Below are 19,613 nucleotides of genomic sequence, written 5' to 3'. Positions count from 1 at the left end.
AAATGTAAGTGCACACAACATACTTCCTAGAATTTCCGGAGGGCGTGGCTTTGAAAATGATGCATTTTGACAGGAGTTTGGGATTCTGTGTCTCTCTCCTCTATTCTCTCTTGAACCCATCTTAATCAGGTTTTGCCCTCAACGTTTCCATCAAAAGTTCTCCTATCAAAGTCACCGACATCCTCTATGCTTCTAAGTCTGAGTTTTCTCCTCCCTTGGTTACTCCCCAACCCCATCCTTGAAACAGCATTTTCTTCACTGGTTTCAAGGACTCAAGCTTCTCCTGGGCCTGCTCAACAGCTGTGATGTCTGTGCCTTGTCTACAGACTTTGTTAACTGAGCTTTGCATTTATTATATTTTGGGTTCATAAATCTTCCCTCTTCTGGGGTGAGTGGTGTTGGAGGGTCCTGAGGAGGTTATGACAGCACCACTGAGGCTAAGTCTCAGGAGAAGGTCCAAACGGCAAGGAAGCATTCACACGGGCCTTACATTTGAAGCACAGCTTTTTGGGCAAAATCACTACAGATCTGCTTTTGGCACTGCAAGGACAGTGACAAGGACAGGGTCGCTTCACATCTCAGCGACAGTGTTTCACCTCGGCATTTTATCACTATAAATGGCCAATTACACACACACTCAGTGCATGTATAATAAGTCAAGAAGTAATAGGATTTAATTGTCACAGTGACAAAAAACAAGCCTTCAGCTCTGTATGGTCCCTAAGAATTACTAAAACGGAGTGGCTGCTTTGAGACTTATTTATCACTAGTGGTGAGATATCATTTCCATCCTGTGGTAAAAAAAATGGACATGCTCAGAAACTGAGAAAAACGGAGTTTTTCTATCTTACTTCCCCCAAAGCTCAAACTTTTTTCAAGTATAATTATTAAGGTTTCTGGAATGTTTAAGGAAAAGTCCATATTTGTGTTGATTAACCATTAAGCCTGGCAGTGGTGAAGAGATCTAATTATAATTGATACAAGGAAAAGCAGCTGAAGGCAGGTCTTCCAGATCATGTCCTGGTCCGGGTTTCCACCCGGCAGTCTAGAGTGGCTATGCGAAAACATTGCTGAATAATAATTAACTTACAGCTACTTTAATGGAGCCTCCGATTTTACCAGGAGCATGCGTCAGTGGATACAGACTTACTGAAGGGTGGGTGCACCTTTGCGTTCCTGTGGAACACCAAAGTGCTGAGACGACTGTGCTAATCAAGGCTTGGGAGCTTTGTGATGTGGACGGGCATTGAAAAAAGATGACTTCATCTCAGAAGAAAGAAACAAGCAACCAACGTGCCTACGCATATTAATAACCTCTCTATGGCAACAAAGAAACATTCCCCATTGATCTGACTTTAAGTAAGCATCCCATCAGTTAAATATTGACTATTATACTATGGGGATAATGGAGAAGAAATCTGAACGTGGGGATGAGGAAGTAAAGGGCTTGGACCATAAACCGTGCCATGCAAATTCGATCATTCTGGTTACTGACCCTCAGGCTTCCACGACTACCCACTGACATGCGCTCGTCTTCATCAGAAGCCTATTAAAAGAAAGGACGAGAACAACCGTGAAGTGATCACACAACACACTTGAAGAACCAGTGCCCATGCTCGGGGGGATGCTGGCGACTGACCCCACCCGACAGCAGTGAGGGGACAGCCGCCCTGGACATCGCAGCGGACACGAGACTAGGTCCCCCACAACATGGGCTTTGTGCATCTCTGTCTGCTTATGGGCAATATGGATTTAAAGTAATTTCAGGGCCAAGTGAGGTGGCTCATGCCTGTAATCCTAGCACTTCAGGAGGCCCTGGTGGGCAGATCACTTGAGGTCAGGAGTTCAAGACCAGCCTGGCCACCATGGCAAAACCCAGTCTCTACTGAAAATACAAAAATTAGCCAGGTGTCATGGTGCATGCCTGTAATCCCAGGTACTCAGGAGGCTGAGGCAGGAGAATCACTTGAACCCACGACATAGAGTTTGCAGTGAGCTAAGATTGCACCACTACACTCCAGCCTGGGTGACAGGCCAAGACACCGTCTCAAAAAAACAAGTAATTTCAGGGCCAGGCATGGTGGCTCATGCCTGTAATCCCAGCACTTTGGGAGGCCAAGGCAGGAGGATCGCTTGGGCCCAGGAGTTCGAGACCAGATTGGGCAACATGGGGAAACTCCACCTCTACTAAAAATACAAAAGTCAATCGGGTGTGGTGGTGCGTGTCTGTAATCCCAGCTACTTGGGAGGCTGAGGCATGAGAATTGTTGAACCTGGGAGGCTCCAGGTTCAGTGAGCCAAAATTGCACCACTGCACTCCAGCCTGGGTGACAGAGCAAGACTCTATCTCAAAAAAAAAAAAAAAAGGAATTTCATCCAAGTAGCATTCTTTCTCTCACAGGTAATATAAATACACAGCATTGGTGTATATTACTATGCAAATTATTTATGGTTATTCAATGGCATAAAAAGCACTACAACTGTCATGAATATATTAATACTCAAAAATTTCTCAAACATACTCTCCTTACCAAATTTGGTTCAAAATGCTAAAAGCTGAGTTCATAGTCTTACTTAGGTAATAATATCAGTATTCTATTATTAACAGTATTAATTTCTTTAAGAGATGATATCATCATTAAGAGATTATATGTATTATATATACTTTAGCCAATGCAAGTACAAAGTAGAATTCAATCAAAGTGCCTAAGTAATGAATGAACATGGTACTAACCGATGTGTTTCTTCTGGATCTACGAGAGTAGCGCTCACTGTCTTCCTACCAAAGCAATGGAGGAAATGGTATGAGAAGGTTAGAGACAGACGGACCAGGAGAAGTGTTTTAAAAGGCTTAGGCAGTCCCATTGCAACATAATACAGCAGTCCTGATCCAAATGTCAAATCAGTACTTTTTTTGCATTCGTTTAAAGGCTTCAATTAAACCCGTGGATAAAAACGTTTTCTTCTGGGGTGGGAGGTTCTTAAGCACACAAACTGGCATATTTCATTTTTGTTGTAAAAACAGTGTGTTTGGGGCAGAAGCTGGGTCCAGCTTTTTTCTAACCTCTATCATCTGGTCCATTTAAATCAATCTAGTTTTCCCCTTACTTTCAGGACCTTACTCTCTTTGGGAATCAGAAGATAAATCATTTCCACAAAATATCCGAAAAGGATGTCACTCCTTCTACTATATATTGTGGACTCACAGACACACACAGTTTTTCTACACCTAGACATCTCTGAAGCTGGGGTGTTGCTTAAAATTAGCATTTTTTCTTTCTCAGTGGTATATAAAACAATGATACAATTTTAAACAATGACAAGATTTTTAAAATTTTTCTTTTTTTCTCTTTCCTATATCACCATACCTGTGGATAGAAATGTCTTAAGATTTGATAAAAATACATCTATGTCATGTAAGCCTAAAATGATGGTTTTCCTAGGCTGAATGTAATCATTTTCTCACTAGACTAAGTGTGTGCTCTTCGTATTTGAAGAATGAACCTCTATTATACCCAGTACATAAGATGTTAGGAGATAATCTTGGATCTTCCTTAGATTACTTTATGTATGAGGAACATTTAATAGGACATTTCCATCCTGGCCAAGTTCTCAACTGCTAAAAGCATGTGATGATGTCCACAGGGCCAGGCACTAAAGCAAAAGGGACAGGAAGAGGTGGAAGGACTCAGGTAGATGAATAATGAGAAGGGTCAGGCCATGCTCTCTTGGGACCAGCGGAGAGCACACAGATTGTCCCCCTTCCGCAGCCTCCCTCTGTGGGCGCCGCAGCTTCTTGAGAAGGCCAGAAGGACAGGAGTATCATCAGGGGCGAGCTAGCTCTCCATTCCCAGGAAGGCAGAGGGGCTGCTCTAGGAAGCAGGTGGAGAAGGTAAAGGAATTTTCTTACCAAAGACCAGTGGTTTCAGCAGGCACAGCGGATAAGATGAAGACAGCAAATGCAGAGAAAGTCTAAGTGAGGGTGACGGGGCAGCTGGTCGCAATCATGAGTGAAGGAAATGGAGCATAATGTACCTCTGAGGTTCCAACCAGAGCCTGGGGAGCTGCGATGCCAATGGGAATGCTCTCTGGAAAGTTCTCAAGCCAGGGGCGCATGCCCAGCCTGAGTCCTGGTGGAGAGCCCTGTGCCTGAGGAGATCAGGGTGGCTGTGGTCGTGGAGTGGAGACCTCCCCGGACTGCAGGCCAGGAGACAGCAGCAGTCAGTGGCTACTAAACAGGCAGGACCAGATGCCTGGCCACGACCGTTTCTAAGCAGGCTGCGTTTGGGGATATAAACAGAGACCAGATGCAGAAACCTCCGGAAGAAAATCTCTCAGTATTAAATTATGGTGCAATAGGAATCTATCTACATAATTAAACTGCACAAGAATTACATTATAAACCATTTAAGTCTCAACATCGTATTGAAGGGGGGAGAGAAGGGTAAAAACAAAATTATATTCGAGGCCTACCATCCACTGCTCGATGTCACCCCATTTTGTATCCAGCCCATAATATTTCTACAGACAGAAGGGAAAGAAAATTAGGCAAGAAGTGAAATTTTTTAAAAAGGCAATTGTCTAAGGCACTGTTCTGACATGCATTTCCAAACCGCCATCCAGCCGTGTGGTGAAGGTAACATGCCAAGGCAAAGCAGTCAGCAACACGCTTGGCTCCTACGCAGGGAGCCGCCACCCGTGCAGTCGTGCAGGCTGTAAGCTGTGAAGAGACCCTCCCCGCCCACTCCATCCCAGCAAGGCAAGAGAGCCCAGGACGAAGCTCCCCTGGGTGAAGGGCCTCAGCGGAGAGCAGGGCGGTAAAGCCGGCCCGGCAGCCTTCACGCCCCTCTGACAGGCTGCTGGTGCCTTCAAAGCAAAGGTGATAGAAGAATAAAACACCTTCTAAGAGAAGCAAAAGCTCAGAGCCATTCCTGTGTTGGGACATCAGAGAAACTGAGAGGACAAGGGGAGAAACTGAGTCCTGACACTTATTCCAGCTGCCTGATGTCTATGCTGAGTCTAGGCCTGTGAGAATTCACTGACTTTGATGTCTTTGTAGCATGGGTGGAGAGATGACTGGCAGACACCTACAGAAGAGGTCTTCATACAGGAAGAAAATTATGTAGACCCACAAGTTATGTATGTCTGGAGATTGTTAGCTCAGGGGTGTTCAATCTTTCGGCTTCCCTGGACCACACCAGAAGAAGTGTCTTGGGCCACACATAAAATACGTTAACACGAACAATAGGTGATGAGCTTAAAAAAATTGCAAAAAAATTTCATAATGTTTTAAGAAAGTTTACGAATTTGAAAGTTCAGCTGCATTCACAGCTGTCCTGGGCTGCCTGTGGCCCGCGGGTCGGACAAGCTTGCTTGTTCCCATACCTGCATGTTTTTATCTTGCTCAGCGGTCCAAGTTAGAATGAGAAAAGCGACTCACAACAGCTACTGCTGTCCCTGAATCTGGGAATCCCAAAGGTAGGGGGGACCCAGCTCATGGGCTCAAATAATAGGGCTTTGCTTTTCTCCTTTTTATTTAATTTCCAGTAAGAAAATCAAGCAACAACTAACCCAGCTTCTGTATTATTATAACGCAGATGTGAGTTTTCTCTTTATACATTAAAATCTTATAATCAGGAGAAAAATCAGACGTTAGAAATACAAGAGCATTTATGAAATTGTTTTACAATAACCGTAACATGCTGTTGCTATGGTTGGTTCAGTTTCATTTTGAAGGGTGGCCAGGTTTAAAAATACTCAGCTCTCAGATGGTTTTACCTCTTTCTCTTAGAGATGGCGGTAAGTAGAAAATTTGCAGAGCAAAAATTAGGAGGGAGAATTTAACAATGTTTTTAAAAATTCACTAATACTGAACTCTAGAACAAAAAAAAAACCCATGAGCCATATCTTTTTCTCTAAGCTGTTCCCTTGGAATATAAATTCAGAAAGGAAATAAAAGCAAACATATTCCAAAGTCATGTTTTATCTTCAATGTCAGAGAAATGCATCAGCTTAAAGCTACTTTGCATTCAATTAATGTTAGCACCTGTCAAGTTCTAGATTTTCCACAAGTAAAATATGATGCCATCACCCCTCACTTATCTCTTGGCTTAACTAAAAAGATGGAAGAACAGTGTTTGTAGAAGGATGGGGGCTATATACATTCACAATAAAATCATTTAAATTCCAAAAGAAATCTGTACTGTCAGTTTTTCTGTTTTCACAGATTTTGTTTTGGTCCCATTATATCCACACACTCTATCTTGCTCTTCTCATGATAAAGAACCAGGATTGAAAATCATTCACCTCATTCATGGGAGGCCTTATAAGTAACCACAGCAGCTGTATTTCCATGTCACTCCCTGGCGAGAGAACGCCCCTAGTAACAGCAAGTGTGATTAGCAGTTCGCGGGTTAGCCAGCAGCACCAGCACAAGTCCAGGAGGGCAAACATTTCAAATGTAAATCTCTACCATGAGCCAGAGCCGGTGAAGCCATGCAGCGGGAAGCGGGAGCCACTCTACTGCAAAAGGGGCTTGACTTTCAGAAATAGCCTTGATTCTAGAGAAACTGTTCCACAGGGCAGCTGGCTGGGCCGGAGGAGCGATCACCGCCTCCTCTCCTCCCCAGACATCTCAGTCGTGAGGAAAGCCTTCCCCTCCCTTGGCACACCTTTACTAGAAAACTGTGCCTCTGCTCTTCTGCCGCGGACTTCGGGGGCCCCCTCCAGCTTCACGTTCTACACAAATTCACATTCTGACAAAGTTCTCACAATGTATACCTGGCACTTTAGTAAAAACAAAATAATGTGACGTAGCACAAGAAAGGCATGAATACAAGTGGAAATGACCAGTGAGAGCCCCTCTTCCAGGCATTGCAAGACAGCGTCCCGCTGTGTCAGCTACAGGGAGGGCTCCTGCCTGCCCTTCCACCTGTCCAGTTCTTCCTGAGGCTCGCTGAGGACGATGAGGAACTCCAGCTGCAATATCATTTCTATACCTGGGCCCTAGAAACACTAGTCAAGCACAACAAATTCTGGCATCTACTTAACACATTTCTTTGCACTCTTGGGGACAGTAGCTATGCAGAGTGCAGGGTACCCGCGGGGAAGGCGATTTGTCATCGAGCACAGGAATCTAACACAACAGGCTCTTAAATTTTCCGCCCCTGCGTTCTGGGGGCCTGCGTGCTCTAATCTCCAACATTAAGTGATCTTATTCTGATTTTCTTATCCACTCTAAGAGAAAAATACAGTTGCTGTTCATCTAGAAACTAAATAAATTTATAAAAGGAAACTATCACAGATGTTGTAAATATCAAACTGAATTCATTTATGGGAAAGACTCCCTTGTATGCAAATTCCATAAATTCTCGGAACTCGCTCACTTCTGACATCATTTTTGCTAGATCTTGAATCGCTGACGTGATTGTCTTTATTTTCTGTCTGGCATGCCCAGTGTTTTTACTTCTAAACCTCAGCTGCTTCTACAAAATACTAGGAAACAGAGAGGTGCGTTATTTTATGATCTCTGAGCATTAGGGATGAACGGCAGGTTCATTTCATATCATCGTTTTTTTACTTAGATTTTTAAGTCCATATCTAATAATCTCTTGATATGTGGTGATTTTCATGGATATTTTTTAAAGTTTTCTAATAAAATCATCTTTTCCTTTCAATACAAAATTTCAGAAGGCTATCTAAATTCTGAAATATAACTTTATCTTGCCTTAGAATTACTTTTCTTCTCAAAGAAACAATTTTTAAATTTCCAGAGGAAAATGCAGATGAGCAAAGCATTCAGTACACAGAAATGCATCTGACTGCTGCTCTGAGTGCGGTAGGATGAGGATCTAGTCATTCTTGTTCAAACAAATTCATACACAAAGTAGTAAAATAAACAGTAAGAACTTCTGTGTTATCTTCAATGCAAGGTGTTATTTCTGAAAGGTGACCAGGCCCTTGGTAAGGAAAAAAACAGTCCATGCAAGTTAGGAAATAAAGAAGGAAGAGCCTACCTTTTGGACCTGATAGATCTGTAGAGAAGGACAAAAGAAAAAAGAAATATAAAATCCAATGACAGAAGCAGTAACATCAGAATGAAAGGTTCTGTAAGTAACTAGGCATATGAATCAAAGCCATACTGGGAAAGAAACACCGAATACCAGTAAAAGGTGAATAAGAAAACATGTGAGGTCCCACTGACAAGGGTTTGTAATTTTATCACTTACTTTACGTTCCATTTGAGATACACTGGTAAAACAGGGGCATACCCACACGAATCTCTACCAAAAATACTGCTATTATTCTAAAACAGAAGTCTGTATAACCCATTGCCATCAATGAGAAAAACTTCTTCCTTCAGCTTTAATTCAAAATTTATTTTTGTAGTAATAAAAGTTTAACCAAAAAGTGCAGAAACTTAATTGGAAAGTTAACTGGTCAAATTCACAAATAATGAAGAAAGAGGCTTTGATGTTTTGATTCACACAGACACATACAGAATACCAGGAATATTCCAGCTAAATAGAGTGATCATTAGAATATAACAGAAATATTCCTAAAAGAGGTTATTATGATACATTGACATATTCATTTGCTTTGGAGGTTTCTCTTAATTTTGTAGTACTCACTAGATAAAACTGAGACAGCTACTCAAATTCATTCATTCATTTATTAAAACATTGATCATATCAGGCATTATCCAAGGTACTGCCCAAACTGCAAGACCAGGAAGTTGGCATTTCTAGTCTTATATGGTGAACACGTGAACATATCCAACATTATGACTGTAAGAAACAGCATCTCCAGCCAAAATGTTTATCCAGTCAGCAGCAAGAAAAGGGACACCCCTGATCGCCATTTTTTTCCTATCAGTATAGGTTCTCCCTAAGAAGTTCAAGGTTCACTTGAATTTCCCAAGCACATGTCCATTATTCTCCCCTAATAAATCCATTAAAAAGAAGCTCATATCCTTTTAAACAGTCCCTGGAACACAGCTAGAGTACACTGTAGTGGGTTCTCACCATTGCTGAAAAGAACCATTCCAGGTGGGCGGGAGCTGGCCTGGAGGTCTGATAATGCTGTGGCGACAGGGCTGCCCCTGACACTGGTGTCTCCTTGCCACCTCCCCTCTCTGTACACGCTCCATGCTTCCCTTGGGGGACACCAACCCGGTCAGCTTCCTGACCTTCTCAGCATTCTCAGAGCAGCCCCCTCGAGAAAACCCTTAGCCTGCTCAGATGCACGCATATGGAATGGCTTGTGACCCAGATGAAAACAGGGATCAGGTTTCTCAATTTTTACACCAAAATATCAACCCTACACTTTAAACACTGGTCTTCCAAAATGTATTCATTTCCCCTTAATCAACAATTTAAAATGCCAGTGCCCCAAGCTACCAGATGGTATAACCTCAAATTGTGTTCGCTGGTTCTAATAATAGCCAGGCCCAGAGCCGTGATATACAGTGTGTGAGGGAGGTGGCGGGTGCACCTTCCAAATCCTCCAGGCATGGGCTGAAGACCTGCAAGCTCAGACCCCACCAGCTGGACTCTCTTCCTTCTGGATGCATACACAGATGCTCATGTGTGTGCACACACACATGCACACACACGAACCCACACACGTGCATGCGCACACATGCATACATACGCACGCACACACATGAACCTGCACACACGCACATGCACACACACGAACCTGCATACAGGCACATGCACACACAAACCCGCACACGTACACACGCACATGCACACACCCAAACCCGCACATGTACACACGCACAGGCACACACCCAAACCCGCACACGTACACAGGCATATGCACACACATGAACCAGCACACACACACACATGCACACATGAACATTCACACACATGCATATGCACACACGAACCCACACACGCGCACACACACATGCACACACATGAGCCTGCACACACATGCACACATACATGCACACACATGGATCCACACATGCACACACACATACGTGCACATGTACACACAGAGACCCACACAGGTACACACACGCACACACATGCACACAAACTTGTACACACACACGTGTACAATCCTCCTATCCTCTATCCCACCCTTTGGGTCAAATAAAGGCACAGCTAGATGAACAGCTACTGCTTCTGTATTTTAGATAATTCTAACAAAATTGTCTATTTTATGTTTCATATTACTGTGCCTCAAATTCAGCACCAAGGACAACCTTCTTTTTCAAGGCATGCTTCCACTTGGAAAGTGACCAGAATTATGTGGATCATTCTATTCCCCGCTGGCTGTGGTTGCCAGCATCCTCAACACTAACTTCAACCCCATGGTCCACAGATTCACTCCATCCTCCTCTGACTTGTTTTTAGTGTTGGTTACATGACTGATTTTGAGACAGAGGGGTGTGCTAGGAAGACCACTGGCTTTGCATCTGGTCAGCTCCAGTTTGAATCTTGGCTTGGTCATTTTGTTAGATTCGGGAACTGTCTATCTCCCTAAGTCCTGTTTTTCTCACCTGTAAAGTTCGTGAAGATGTCCATCACCGTCAGCAGGTGACAGCCCCTAGCCTAGCTCTGCCATATGGCAGGGGCTCTGGGATGTCCCCCCGCCCCAGGCTTCTCTGACTAGTCACAAAATACACCTCTCTCTTATAGAAGATCTTTCAATACCTTTTTAGAAGAAGCAGACATAAACTTTAAACAACAATGCTGTCATCTTGCAAAGACCGGAAATTCACGCAGGCACAGTTGCCATGGTTAGGAGCCCTTGCTTCGTTGGGCTGACTGGGCCGGCCCTTCCCTGTCTGGCTGCTGCCTTCCAGGGCAGCTTCCCATCTGCCACGTCCATCCTCTGCTGCCACAAAGAGTGGCTTCCCCTCTGTAGAGCTGTTTCACTTGCTGTCCCCACTCACCGTCTAGGCTATGTTCATTTCTCTGCCCCTCCTGACACGTCCCCCACCTTCCCAGGCTCTTGTTCCACAACCTGGTAAGTTCAGGTGGCTCTGGGTCCTGGTCTGTGACCAACCCCAGGCAGGAGTCTGCAGTGGCACCCACGACGTCCCCCTTGTGTCACAGCCGAAAGCCACGGTCGTGACTGCGGAAGTGCAGGCCTCAGTGATGAGACAGCCGAGACTGCGGATCCACAGAGGACTGTGCAAAAGGTGACGATGGCCAAAGGTGCTGCCCGCAAGGGACACCACACCCTCCTCCAGTCCCTGCTGTCTGACAGCACACACCAAAACCACCACTCTTAGTGGTGAACGTTCCATGGAATTTGCAACAGGATGAGACATTTTGGCTCCTGTGACCCCCTGAAATATCTTTATGATAAAAGCATGCTGTAGGGAGAAGAATTTCAAAATTCGAATGTGACCAACTAAGCAAATGACACCTGAACGCGTGCTGAAGAGGGCAAGCCGCAGCATTCTACATCAGACTTCCCAGATCTTATCGGATGTTCTCCGCAAAGCCCGTGCTCATCAGAGGCACCAACGAGGGCTGCTCCGCACCCCTTTCTTAAGATACTAAAATAAAATGACAAAGGCTTGGTTTCCCATCTGGAGTAGCAACTACTTATTATTTTTTGACTTTTTGAAAGAGATGGGGGTCTCACTATGTTGCCCCAGCTGGGGTGCAGTGGCTATGCACAGGGACAATCAAGGCACGACCATTACTCCAAGCTCCTGGGCTTAAGCAATGCTTCTGCCTCAGTGTCCTGCATAGCTGGGACTACAGGTGCATGCCACCACTCGGATTATTTTTAATTTTCTTTTTGTGTGGCTTGGAATATTACAACAGAGATGTGGGAGTCCAGCAACAGATTGCTCTTACGTTGTACAACTAAAATGCAACAGAAGAGGGGTTCCTTTGACTCAAAGGAATAAAGGGATGCTTTGCTTTTAAAGGAGGCCATTCAAATAGATGATTTCTTGCCTTAATTCATCTTAGTTACTTTTTAAATCAAGAACTTTTGCCCAACAACTTTGTAACAAGCTGCTTATCTCAATATGTATATATTTAAATCAGTTCCATCCATAATTAAGATATAATATGGGCTGGGTGCGGTGGCTCACGCCAATAATCCAAGCATTTTGGGAGACCAAGACAGGCAGATCACCTGAGGTCAGGAGATCGAGACCAGCCTGGCCAACATGGTAAAATCCTGTCTCTACTAAAAATACAAAAAATTAACCAGGCATGATGGCAGGCACCTGTAATCCCAACTAATCAGGAGTCTGAGGCAGGAGAATTGCTTGAACCCAGGAGAGGGAGGCTACAGTAAGCCAAGATCACACCACTGCACTCCAGCCTGGGTGACAGAGCAAGATTCTGTCTCAAAAAAAAAAAAAAAAAAAAAGGAAGAATACAATCAATATGTTTTCATCTAAATGTTTAATTTAGAAGATAGATGTGTATGTACATACATATAGTAGAGTATGTACTATGTACATAAGTATTTTTTCACCTTGATTTTGTAGATATTCCACATTTGTATTATTGATGAAAGTAACTTTCCTTATATCTACTGTACATGAGAAAAATGATGAAATGATGACAGACACCATCCTGAAAGCTGGGCAGGGCCCACCCACAGTTTCACGGTCAAGTGCATCCTCTGGGTCCTTGGCTCTGCTGTAACAACACAGCCGAGACACAGGAGGTATGAACAGGGCAGGCAGGGGCCTTACGGTCCCACCAACCGGGCGAAGCCTGGCAGAGAAACAAAATACTTCAGGAAATTCTTTTTACAACTCTTTTATGACCTTAATAATAATAATAATAAAAGACTGGGGCCGTATTGGGAAGCCAGGAGAAGTGGGTTAAAACCCGATAAGCCTTGGAATGCCACACAGTAGCCAGAGGGGGTGGCTTTTGGCTCTAGAGAATGAGGCAGCCGTCTGCTCACACAGTGATATGTTCCAAGAACCGGTGGCGACTGCCCGCCGAATTAACCACCTTACTGGCCTGCTGCCATTCAGTTTCTAAAACAGACGGAAGGGGCCAGCAGTGTCCTGCACACGAGGAACTTGAAAGTGTCCACTGAGATAGGGACAGACACATTCTACAGAAAAACTGGCACCGGGCAGTGTGAAAAAGCACTTGAGATTTTGTCATTTAAAATATATATATTTAAGCCAGGTGTGGTGGCTTATACCTGTGATCCCAGCACTTTGGGAGCCCAGGAGGTCAAAGCGGGAGGATCACTTGAGGTCAGGAGTTTGAGACCAGTCTGGCTCACATGGTGAAACACTGTCTCTACTAAAAATACAAAAATTAACCAGGCATGGTGTGGTGCACCTGTAATCCCAACTACTTGAAAGGCTGAGACATGAGAATTGCTTAAACCCGGGAGGCAGAGGTTGCAGTGAGCAGAGATCACATCACTGTACTCCAGCCTGGGTGACACAGCGAGACTCCATCTCAACAACAAAAAAACATATAGATATATATATTCAAAAACCAGTTCAGAATAAAAGCACTATTCCTTCTAATGGCCTCCAGCAACCACTATGGATACCACAGCGTGAGCGTGCAGGATGGTTCCCAGGGCTCGGTGACACTGCACAGCCTCTGCCTGCAGATTTCTACCCAGAGTGGCTAATCCCAGCAGCGGAGGGCAATGAGCATATCAGGCGGGTGGCAGGGCCCCGCCCCTGCAGGGAATGTGGCCGGTTTGGTCTTTGCTGGGAATATGGCAGAATCTACAACCACCATAAGAGAATCTGGAAATTCAGATTTTTATCTGAAATCGCACTGGTTTTAAACACTGGCTCACCTTTTAAAATTTGGCTATGCAAGCCAAACACGAACCTGTGTATGAAAATCAACCCTGGGGAAGGCAGCTGGTTACTTCTGTCTAGCAAAATAAAATCAAATCTTCTTAAGAAGAAAAGCCCATGGGGGTGGGCTCGGGATGGATGGTCCCTTGGCCCCACAGGGCATGGCCCACGGGAGAACACAGACTGAGGGGGTCTCGGCTTCCATGCCTCTGAGCTCACAGAAAAGGTCACAACATAACTGTGAGTTAAAGAGCCCTCATGCTGTCAGAAATGACTCCTGGCTCCAGCTCAAGATGATGAAAATAAGCTGCAAATGGCATGAGCAGGTGTGTCAACACATTGCTAGCCATTTTCCCATGGGGGAGTTTCTTCCTGGCTATTTCATCCATCATGTTCATTCTTCTCTATCACACACGGGCTCCAGATATGCTGAAATCTGCAGCCCGTGCATGATCAACACTGTACAAACCACAGGGGAAATATTTTTAAATAAAATAATTTGGCCAGCTTAGAAACTCATTGATCTGTTCTTCTTTTCCATGTTAATCCGGAGGATCTAGATTCTAATACAACAATTAGACGTTAAAGCTCAGACCCTGCACGTTTTGGCTCCTCGCAGCTGGAAAGCATGATCTTTGCAGGCAAGAGGCTTCTAAGCCCTTTCAGGAGGCAGCAGGTCTGAGCAGGCACGCCTGGCATCTGTGCCATGTGTACTCCCAGCCCGACCTTGGGCAGAAGTCACAGGCGCAAACGCACTCCGACCGTGAGCAGCGTGAGACAGCCAGGTGCGTCTGCAGCAGCAGGTGCCTGCATTGGCACGCTGGGCCCAAAACGCAAATCACTGTGAAAAGACCCAACAAGAAGCCCCAAGCATTACCTCCTTCTGCTGCCGCTCCAGCTCCTTCATGCGGATCTCGCGAGCCTCTGCACGTGCTGCCCGTTTTGCGGCGAGCCGGGCCTCCGCCTGAAAGAGACAGGACATCTTATTAGACAGAGCAACGGGCACCTTCCCAGTGCAGGGTCAGCAGTGATGATGCTGAAAGAAAATCTTGTTCAGAGTTTAACAGATGAACAGCAATAAATTCCAGACTCACAGAGTAAAAGGGTGGTCAGGAGCGATAGAAATAGTACTTATAAGAATTGCTACCATTTATCAAGCCTTTTCCACATGCTGGGCAGGCATTATTCTATGAGCTTTATGGATACGATGCCATGCACTCCTCAAAACAGCCTCATTAGGCAGAGACTGCTACCATCCCCAGCTTAAACATGAGGGAACTAAGGCACAGAGAGGGCAAGTAACTTGCCTGAGGTCACACAGCCTGTAAATGGCAGGGCTGGGCAGTCAGCCTCCCTCTGGAGCTCCGACAGATGTATGGAGCGGAGTGATAACAGCTACATGCTACTCCAGGTTTCCAGTTCAACCCCTCGCTTTAGAGAGTAGAAAGTGGAGGCCTGGAGAAGCGGTCAGACCCATCTGAGGTCACAGGGCTGGCTGGTGTGGAGTTGGGACTGTAACCCCAGCAAACTCCCATCCAGTTGCTTCTCAGCACACACGTGCCCTCAGCTTCCCCTTCAACCCAGCCGTGCTGGGAGCCCATCTTTTCCCGAGACAATGACGATCACAGCAGAATGGCTCTAGCTGTTGGAGTCCTACCTTGCATTAAAAACTCAGCCTCCATATAAGTATTTTTAAACTTGCAGCTGTTCTGCCACATTCTGCTCTGTGAGAATGTTTCAAATGCTTGAGCAGGAATGGACACTAGGGCTACTGAGCCTGGCATCTGAACCGTTTCTACAAACAACTTCCCAAACATTTTAGAAACCACATGCTTATTCACTGTTTCATCTGATGCAACAGCCCAGTGAGGTCGATGGCATAAGTGTTACTGAACGCAGGTTTTCTGGTATCAAACAAACCCCACCCTCTTTCTACTTAAGTTTTTTTTTTTTTTTGCGAATACCTCTGTAATCCTTCCACCAGTGGTTCTATAAACAGTTTTCAGATGCTGTCTTGTGTAATCTTTTCCTTTTTTTCTTCCTTTCTTTTTCTTTTTCTTTTGGGGATGGGGTCTTTTCCTGTCGCCCAGGCTGGCGTGCAGTGTGTGTGTCTGTGCACAGGTGTGATCCCAGCTCACTGCAGCCTGGACCTCCTGGGCTGCAGCAGCCCTCTCGCCTCAGCCTCCTGAGTAGCTGGGATACAGGTCTACACCACCACACCTAGCTCCTAGATGATCTTAAAATGGGACTTCCGAGGTGGCCAGCAAGCTCCTGGCCTGGGGGTGTGTCCTGACAGGGACGTCCATCTCTCCTACCCTAGACTTACACTGTATTACAGATGTATCTTCTTTCTCAATTTTAACCTAAGTTGAAAACTGGCCATACTTGGTCTGTCTTGAGGTTGGCTGGCTTGTGTCCTTATGAGGAATTTGTTCTATTCCCTTGGTGCCTTTATCAACCCACCCCATGTCTTTGAAATCAAGGGGTGTCAAAAATCACAACTGTATCAGAATCTTGATACCTTGTTGCCATTTTCAATTTCCAAGACCATGTTATATGGTGTGGAGGCTCTCTTGGGGCCAGGCAAAGCATGGTAGCTCAGCCCTGGGATCCCAGCACTTGGGGTGGCTGTGGCAGGTGGATCTCTTGAGGTCAAGAGTTTGAGACCAGCCTGGGCAACATGGCAAAACCCTATCTCTACCAACACACAAAAATTGGCCAGGTATGGCAGCACACACCTGTGGTCCCAGCTACTGGGGAGGCTGAGGTGGGAGGATCACTGGAGTCTGGGAAGTTGAGGCTGCAGTGAGCTGTGACTGTGTCACTGCACTCCAGCCTGGGTGACAGAGTAAAACCCTGTTTCAAATAAAAGAAAGGCCTCTTGGGTCTATAGATCTAGCAAAGAAGGAGGAGACAGAGAAAGAAAGACATTAGAGTGCCCTCCTACAGCCCTACCAATGGGCCAGCAAAGTGACCAAGGCCACACCAAATGCAGCCCTTCCTGGGAAGGCAGGTGGCTCTGTGCCACTGGCTCAGTTTCTAAGCCTGAGTGTTCATCACAGCTTGGGGGGCGGGGGCGATGGAGGAACAAAGGAGGGGCTGGGAAAAGAGAAGGTAGGCCAGGCGGGAAAAAGAAGGGGAGCAGAGGTGAGATGTAAGGAAGCAGAAAGGGTTGGGAGAAGGAAGGGCCACCAGAGGGGGACAGAGGAAGAGACAAGTGCAGCTGGCCAAATCTGGGTTGGTCCCCAAGGCCCCACCACTGGTGTACATGCCCCGCATACCCCTCTCCCACGGAGTGTGGGACAGCGGGCGTGATGGATGACACCACGGTGATTAGGCTGCGTTACATGGCAAAGAGTATTAAAAAATAATTAAGATCCTTCATCAGTTGACTGCCTTGCTCAAAAGACAGATTATCCTATGGGCCTGCCCTAATCAGGCAAGCCCTTTAAAAGAGGGTCTAGAAGTCGGAGAGTATCCTTGCTGGTCTCGAGAAAGCAAGCTGCCCAGTGGGAGGGGCCTTGATGAGCTGAGAGCAGCTCTCGGCTGACTGACGCCAGCAGGAACAGTGGCCTCAGTCCTACAACCACAAGGAACTGAATTCTTCCAACAAACATGTGGCTCAGAAGAGGAGCCTGAACTCCAGAAAGACCCCAGAATGGTAGACGCCTTGGTTATAGCCTTGTGAGACCTGGGCATAGGATCCAGTGAGGCTGAGTCCAGGTTCCTTTTTTTTTTTAACTTTGAGACAGGGTCTCCCTCTGTCACCCAGGCTGGAGTTCAGTAGCGTGATCACAGCCCACTGCAACCTCTACCTCCTAGGTTCAACCTCAAGCCTCCCAAGTACCTGGCACTACAGGGTGGGTGTTACCATACCCGGCTAATTTCTGTATCTTTTGTATAAATGGGGTTTTGCCATGCTGCCCAGGCTGGTCTCAAACTCCTGGGTTCAAGCCATCCACCTGCCTCGGCCTCCCAAAGTGCTGGGATTATCAACACGAGCCAGTATGCCTGGCCAATGTGCCCAGACTCCTGACCATAGAAACTGTGAGATCATAACTGTGTTATTCTAAGCCACTGAGTTGCAGATATTTATTACACAACTAGCAGATAACTAACAGGAGAGGAGGTCTGAGGTGACTCCTGCTCTCACAGGGAGAGTATCTCTGTGAGCTGAGCGGGGTCCCAGGCACCGGCACGCCCACCCACTTCCCCACCTGCCTGCCCAGCTTCCCAACCTACTACAGCTTAGCTCTGTGGGCCTTGGGCCAAAGGTCCTTGGAGAACTTACTTACCCGAGCACGCAGTATTCCACCTGGGGGCCCCTCTCAGGTGTCCCCGCTCCAGACTCGCAGGCCCCCAAAACAATGCCCTGTCAGACCTCTGCTGCTCCTGGGGGGCCTGCCCTCCACCCAGGAAAGGTTCTCAACATGGCCCGCCTTCAGCCTAACAGGTCTGTCTACCCTGTCCCTCACTTGGGGATAATGACATTAAAAGACTAAAAAGCAATGACCTTTGCTGGGAGGCACATGGGCTTGGGTTGATAAAGGAACCACACGGATGAACCATGTTACACAATCGATTCCTTATGAGGACACAAGCAAGCCCACCTCCAAGACAGGTCAACTGTGGCGATCTCCACCTTACATTCCAATTCAGAGAGCAGATCCATTTGTCATTGAATACAATTCCAAATCCTTGCAACCTCCGCCTTCTAGAACACCTACACTCCTTACGATCCTCACGTGACTCATGTGGAAAACAAAGTGCTGGCAATACCAGAAGCGGCAATTTAGTTACAGGAAATTCTTGGAATGTGCCTAACTAAACACCCACAAATATATAAGCCAGCATTTAAACTGGCAAAAAACCTGTGCATGACCATCTTCATGAGCACAAAACTACACACTTAGCCACAGAATAACTCTTGCCACTCACTTGAGATGTCTGAAAGAAAATCCACAGAGTTGGCCTGGCACGGTGGCTCACACCTGTAATCCCAGCATTTTGGGAGGCCGAAGGCGGGCAGATCACGAGGTCAGAAGTTGAGACCAGCCAGGCCAACATGTTCAAACCCGTCTCTACTAATAATATAAAAAATTAGTTGGGCGAGGTAGCATGCACCTGTAATCCCAGCTACCTGGGCGACTGAGGCAGGAGAACTGCGTGAACCTAGAAGGTGGAGGTTGCAGTGAGCCGAGATTGTACCGCTGCACTCCAGCCTGGGCGACTCTGTCTCGGGGAAAAAAAAGAAAAAAAAAAATCTGCAGAGTTTCAACAAAATTCTTCTCCAAACAGAGACGCTGCTAAGAATGGCACAGCAGCTTGACAGAGCACAGTAGGTGACCACGGCGACTTGATCACTACGGAGTCGCCGGGGAGAGTGCTGACTGCAGTCAGGGTCCTCGGGGCCTGGGGAGCCTCAGGTCCGTGCTCCGGTGGCGCAGGACGAATCCTTCACCAACTGACACTTTTGTAAAATATAAAATCTCATGATGGGCCACAGTCACGTCAGACTGCTCAAAGAGTTTCCAAACACATCCTGTCACTTCCTGTGAGTAGCCTGTGGGCTGGACCATGGCCCGAGGAGGCCACAGGAATGCACGCAGCACCACTGCTTGGGACAGTGGGAGCTATTTCCGCAATGCAGTTGGGTGCCCAGTCTCCCAGGACACAGACAAAGCACCTGGAGACAGCGTCTATGCGATGAGGACCACATGGGGGGAAGAAACGTGGGGCGGGGGCGGGGGCTGCTCTGGGGAACTTGACCTAACCCCGCAGGACTAAAGTCCTAAGCCGGACCTTGAAACAGGAGGAGGGAGTCAGGGCCTGG

General features: G+C 46.3%; 1 protein-coding gene across 6 annotated transcripts in view; it reads right to left on the bottom strand.

Annotated features, from left to right (window-relative positions):
- LRRFIP1 (LRR binding FLII interacting protein 1) overlaps positions 1-19,613 on the bottom strand; it is a 159,734-nt gene that overhangs the window by 56,927 nt on the left and 83,194 nt on the right. For 4 of the 6 annotated variants that reach the window (XM_064383393.1, XM_064383392.1, XM_012434122.3 and 1 more), the window contains exons 2-6: positions 14,658-14,744; positions 8,016-8,033; positions 4,474-4,521; positions 2,735-2,779; positions 1,496-1,546 (exon numbers count right to left, since the gene is read on the bottom strand). In XM_064383393.1, the coding sequence (XP_064239463.1) occupies positions 1,496-1,546; positions 2,735-2,779; positions 4,474-4,521; positions 8,016-8,033; positions 14,658-14,744 (249 nt within the window). The remainder of the gene's footprint in view (positions 1-1,495; positions 1,547-2,734; positions 2,780-4,473; positions 4,522-8,015; positions 8,034-14,657; positions 14,745-19,613) is intronic. The other 2 variants (XM_012434125.3, XM_021676924.2) reach the window with 1 other exon arrangement.

The sequence above is a fragment of the Aotus nancymaae genome, unplaced genomic scaffold (assembly GCF_030222135.1).
Source record: "Aotus nancymaae isolate 86718 unplaced genomic scaffold, 86718_ANA_hifiasm-v0.15.2.pri h1tg000031l, whole genome shotgun sequence".
Classification (NCBI taxonomy): Eukaryota; Metazoa; Chordata; class Mammalia; order Primates; family Aotidae; genus Aotus; species Aotus nancymaae.
Note: the sequence above shows the minus strand (reverse complement) of the source record. Positions and strands in the feature narration are given on the sequence as shown.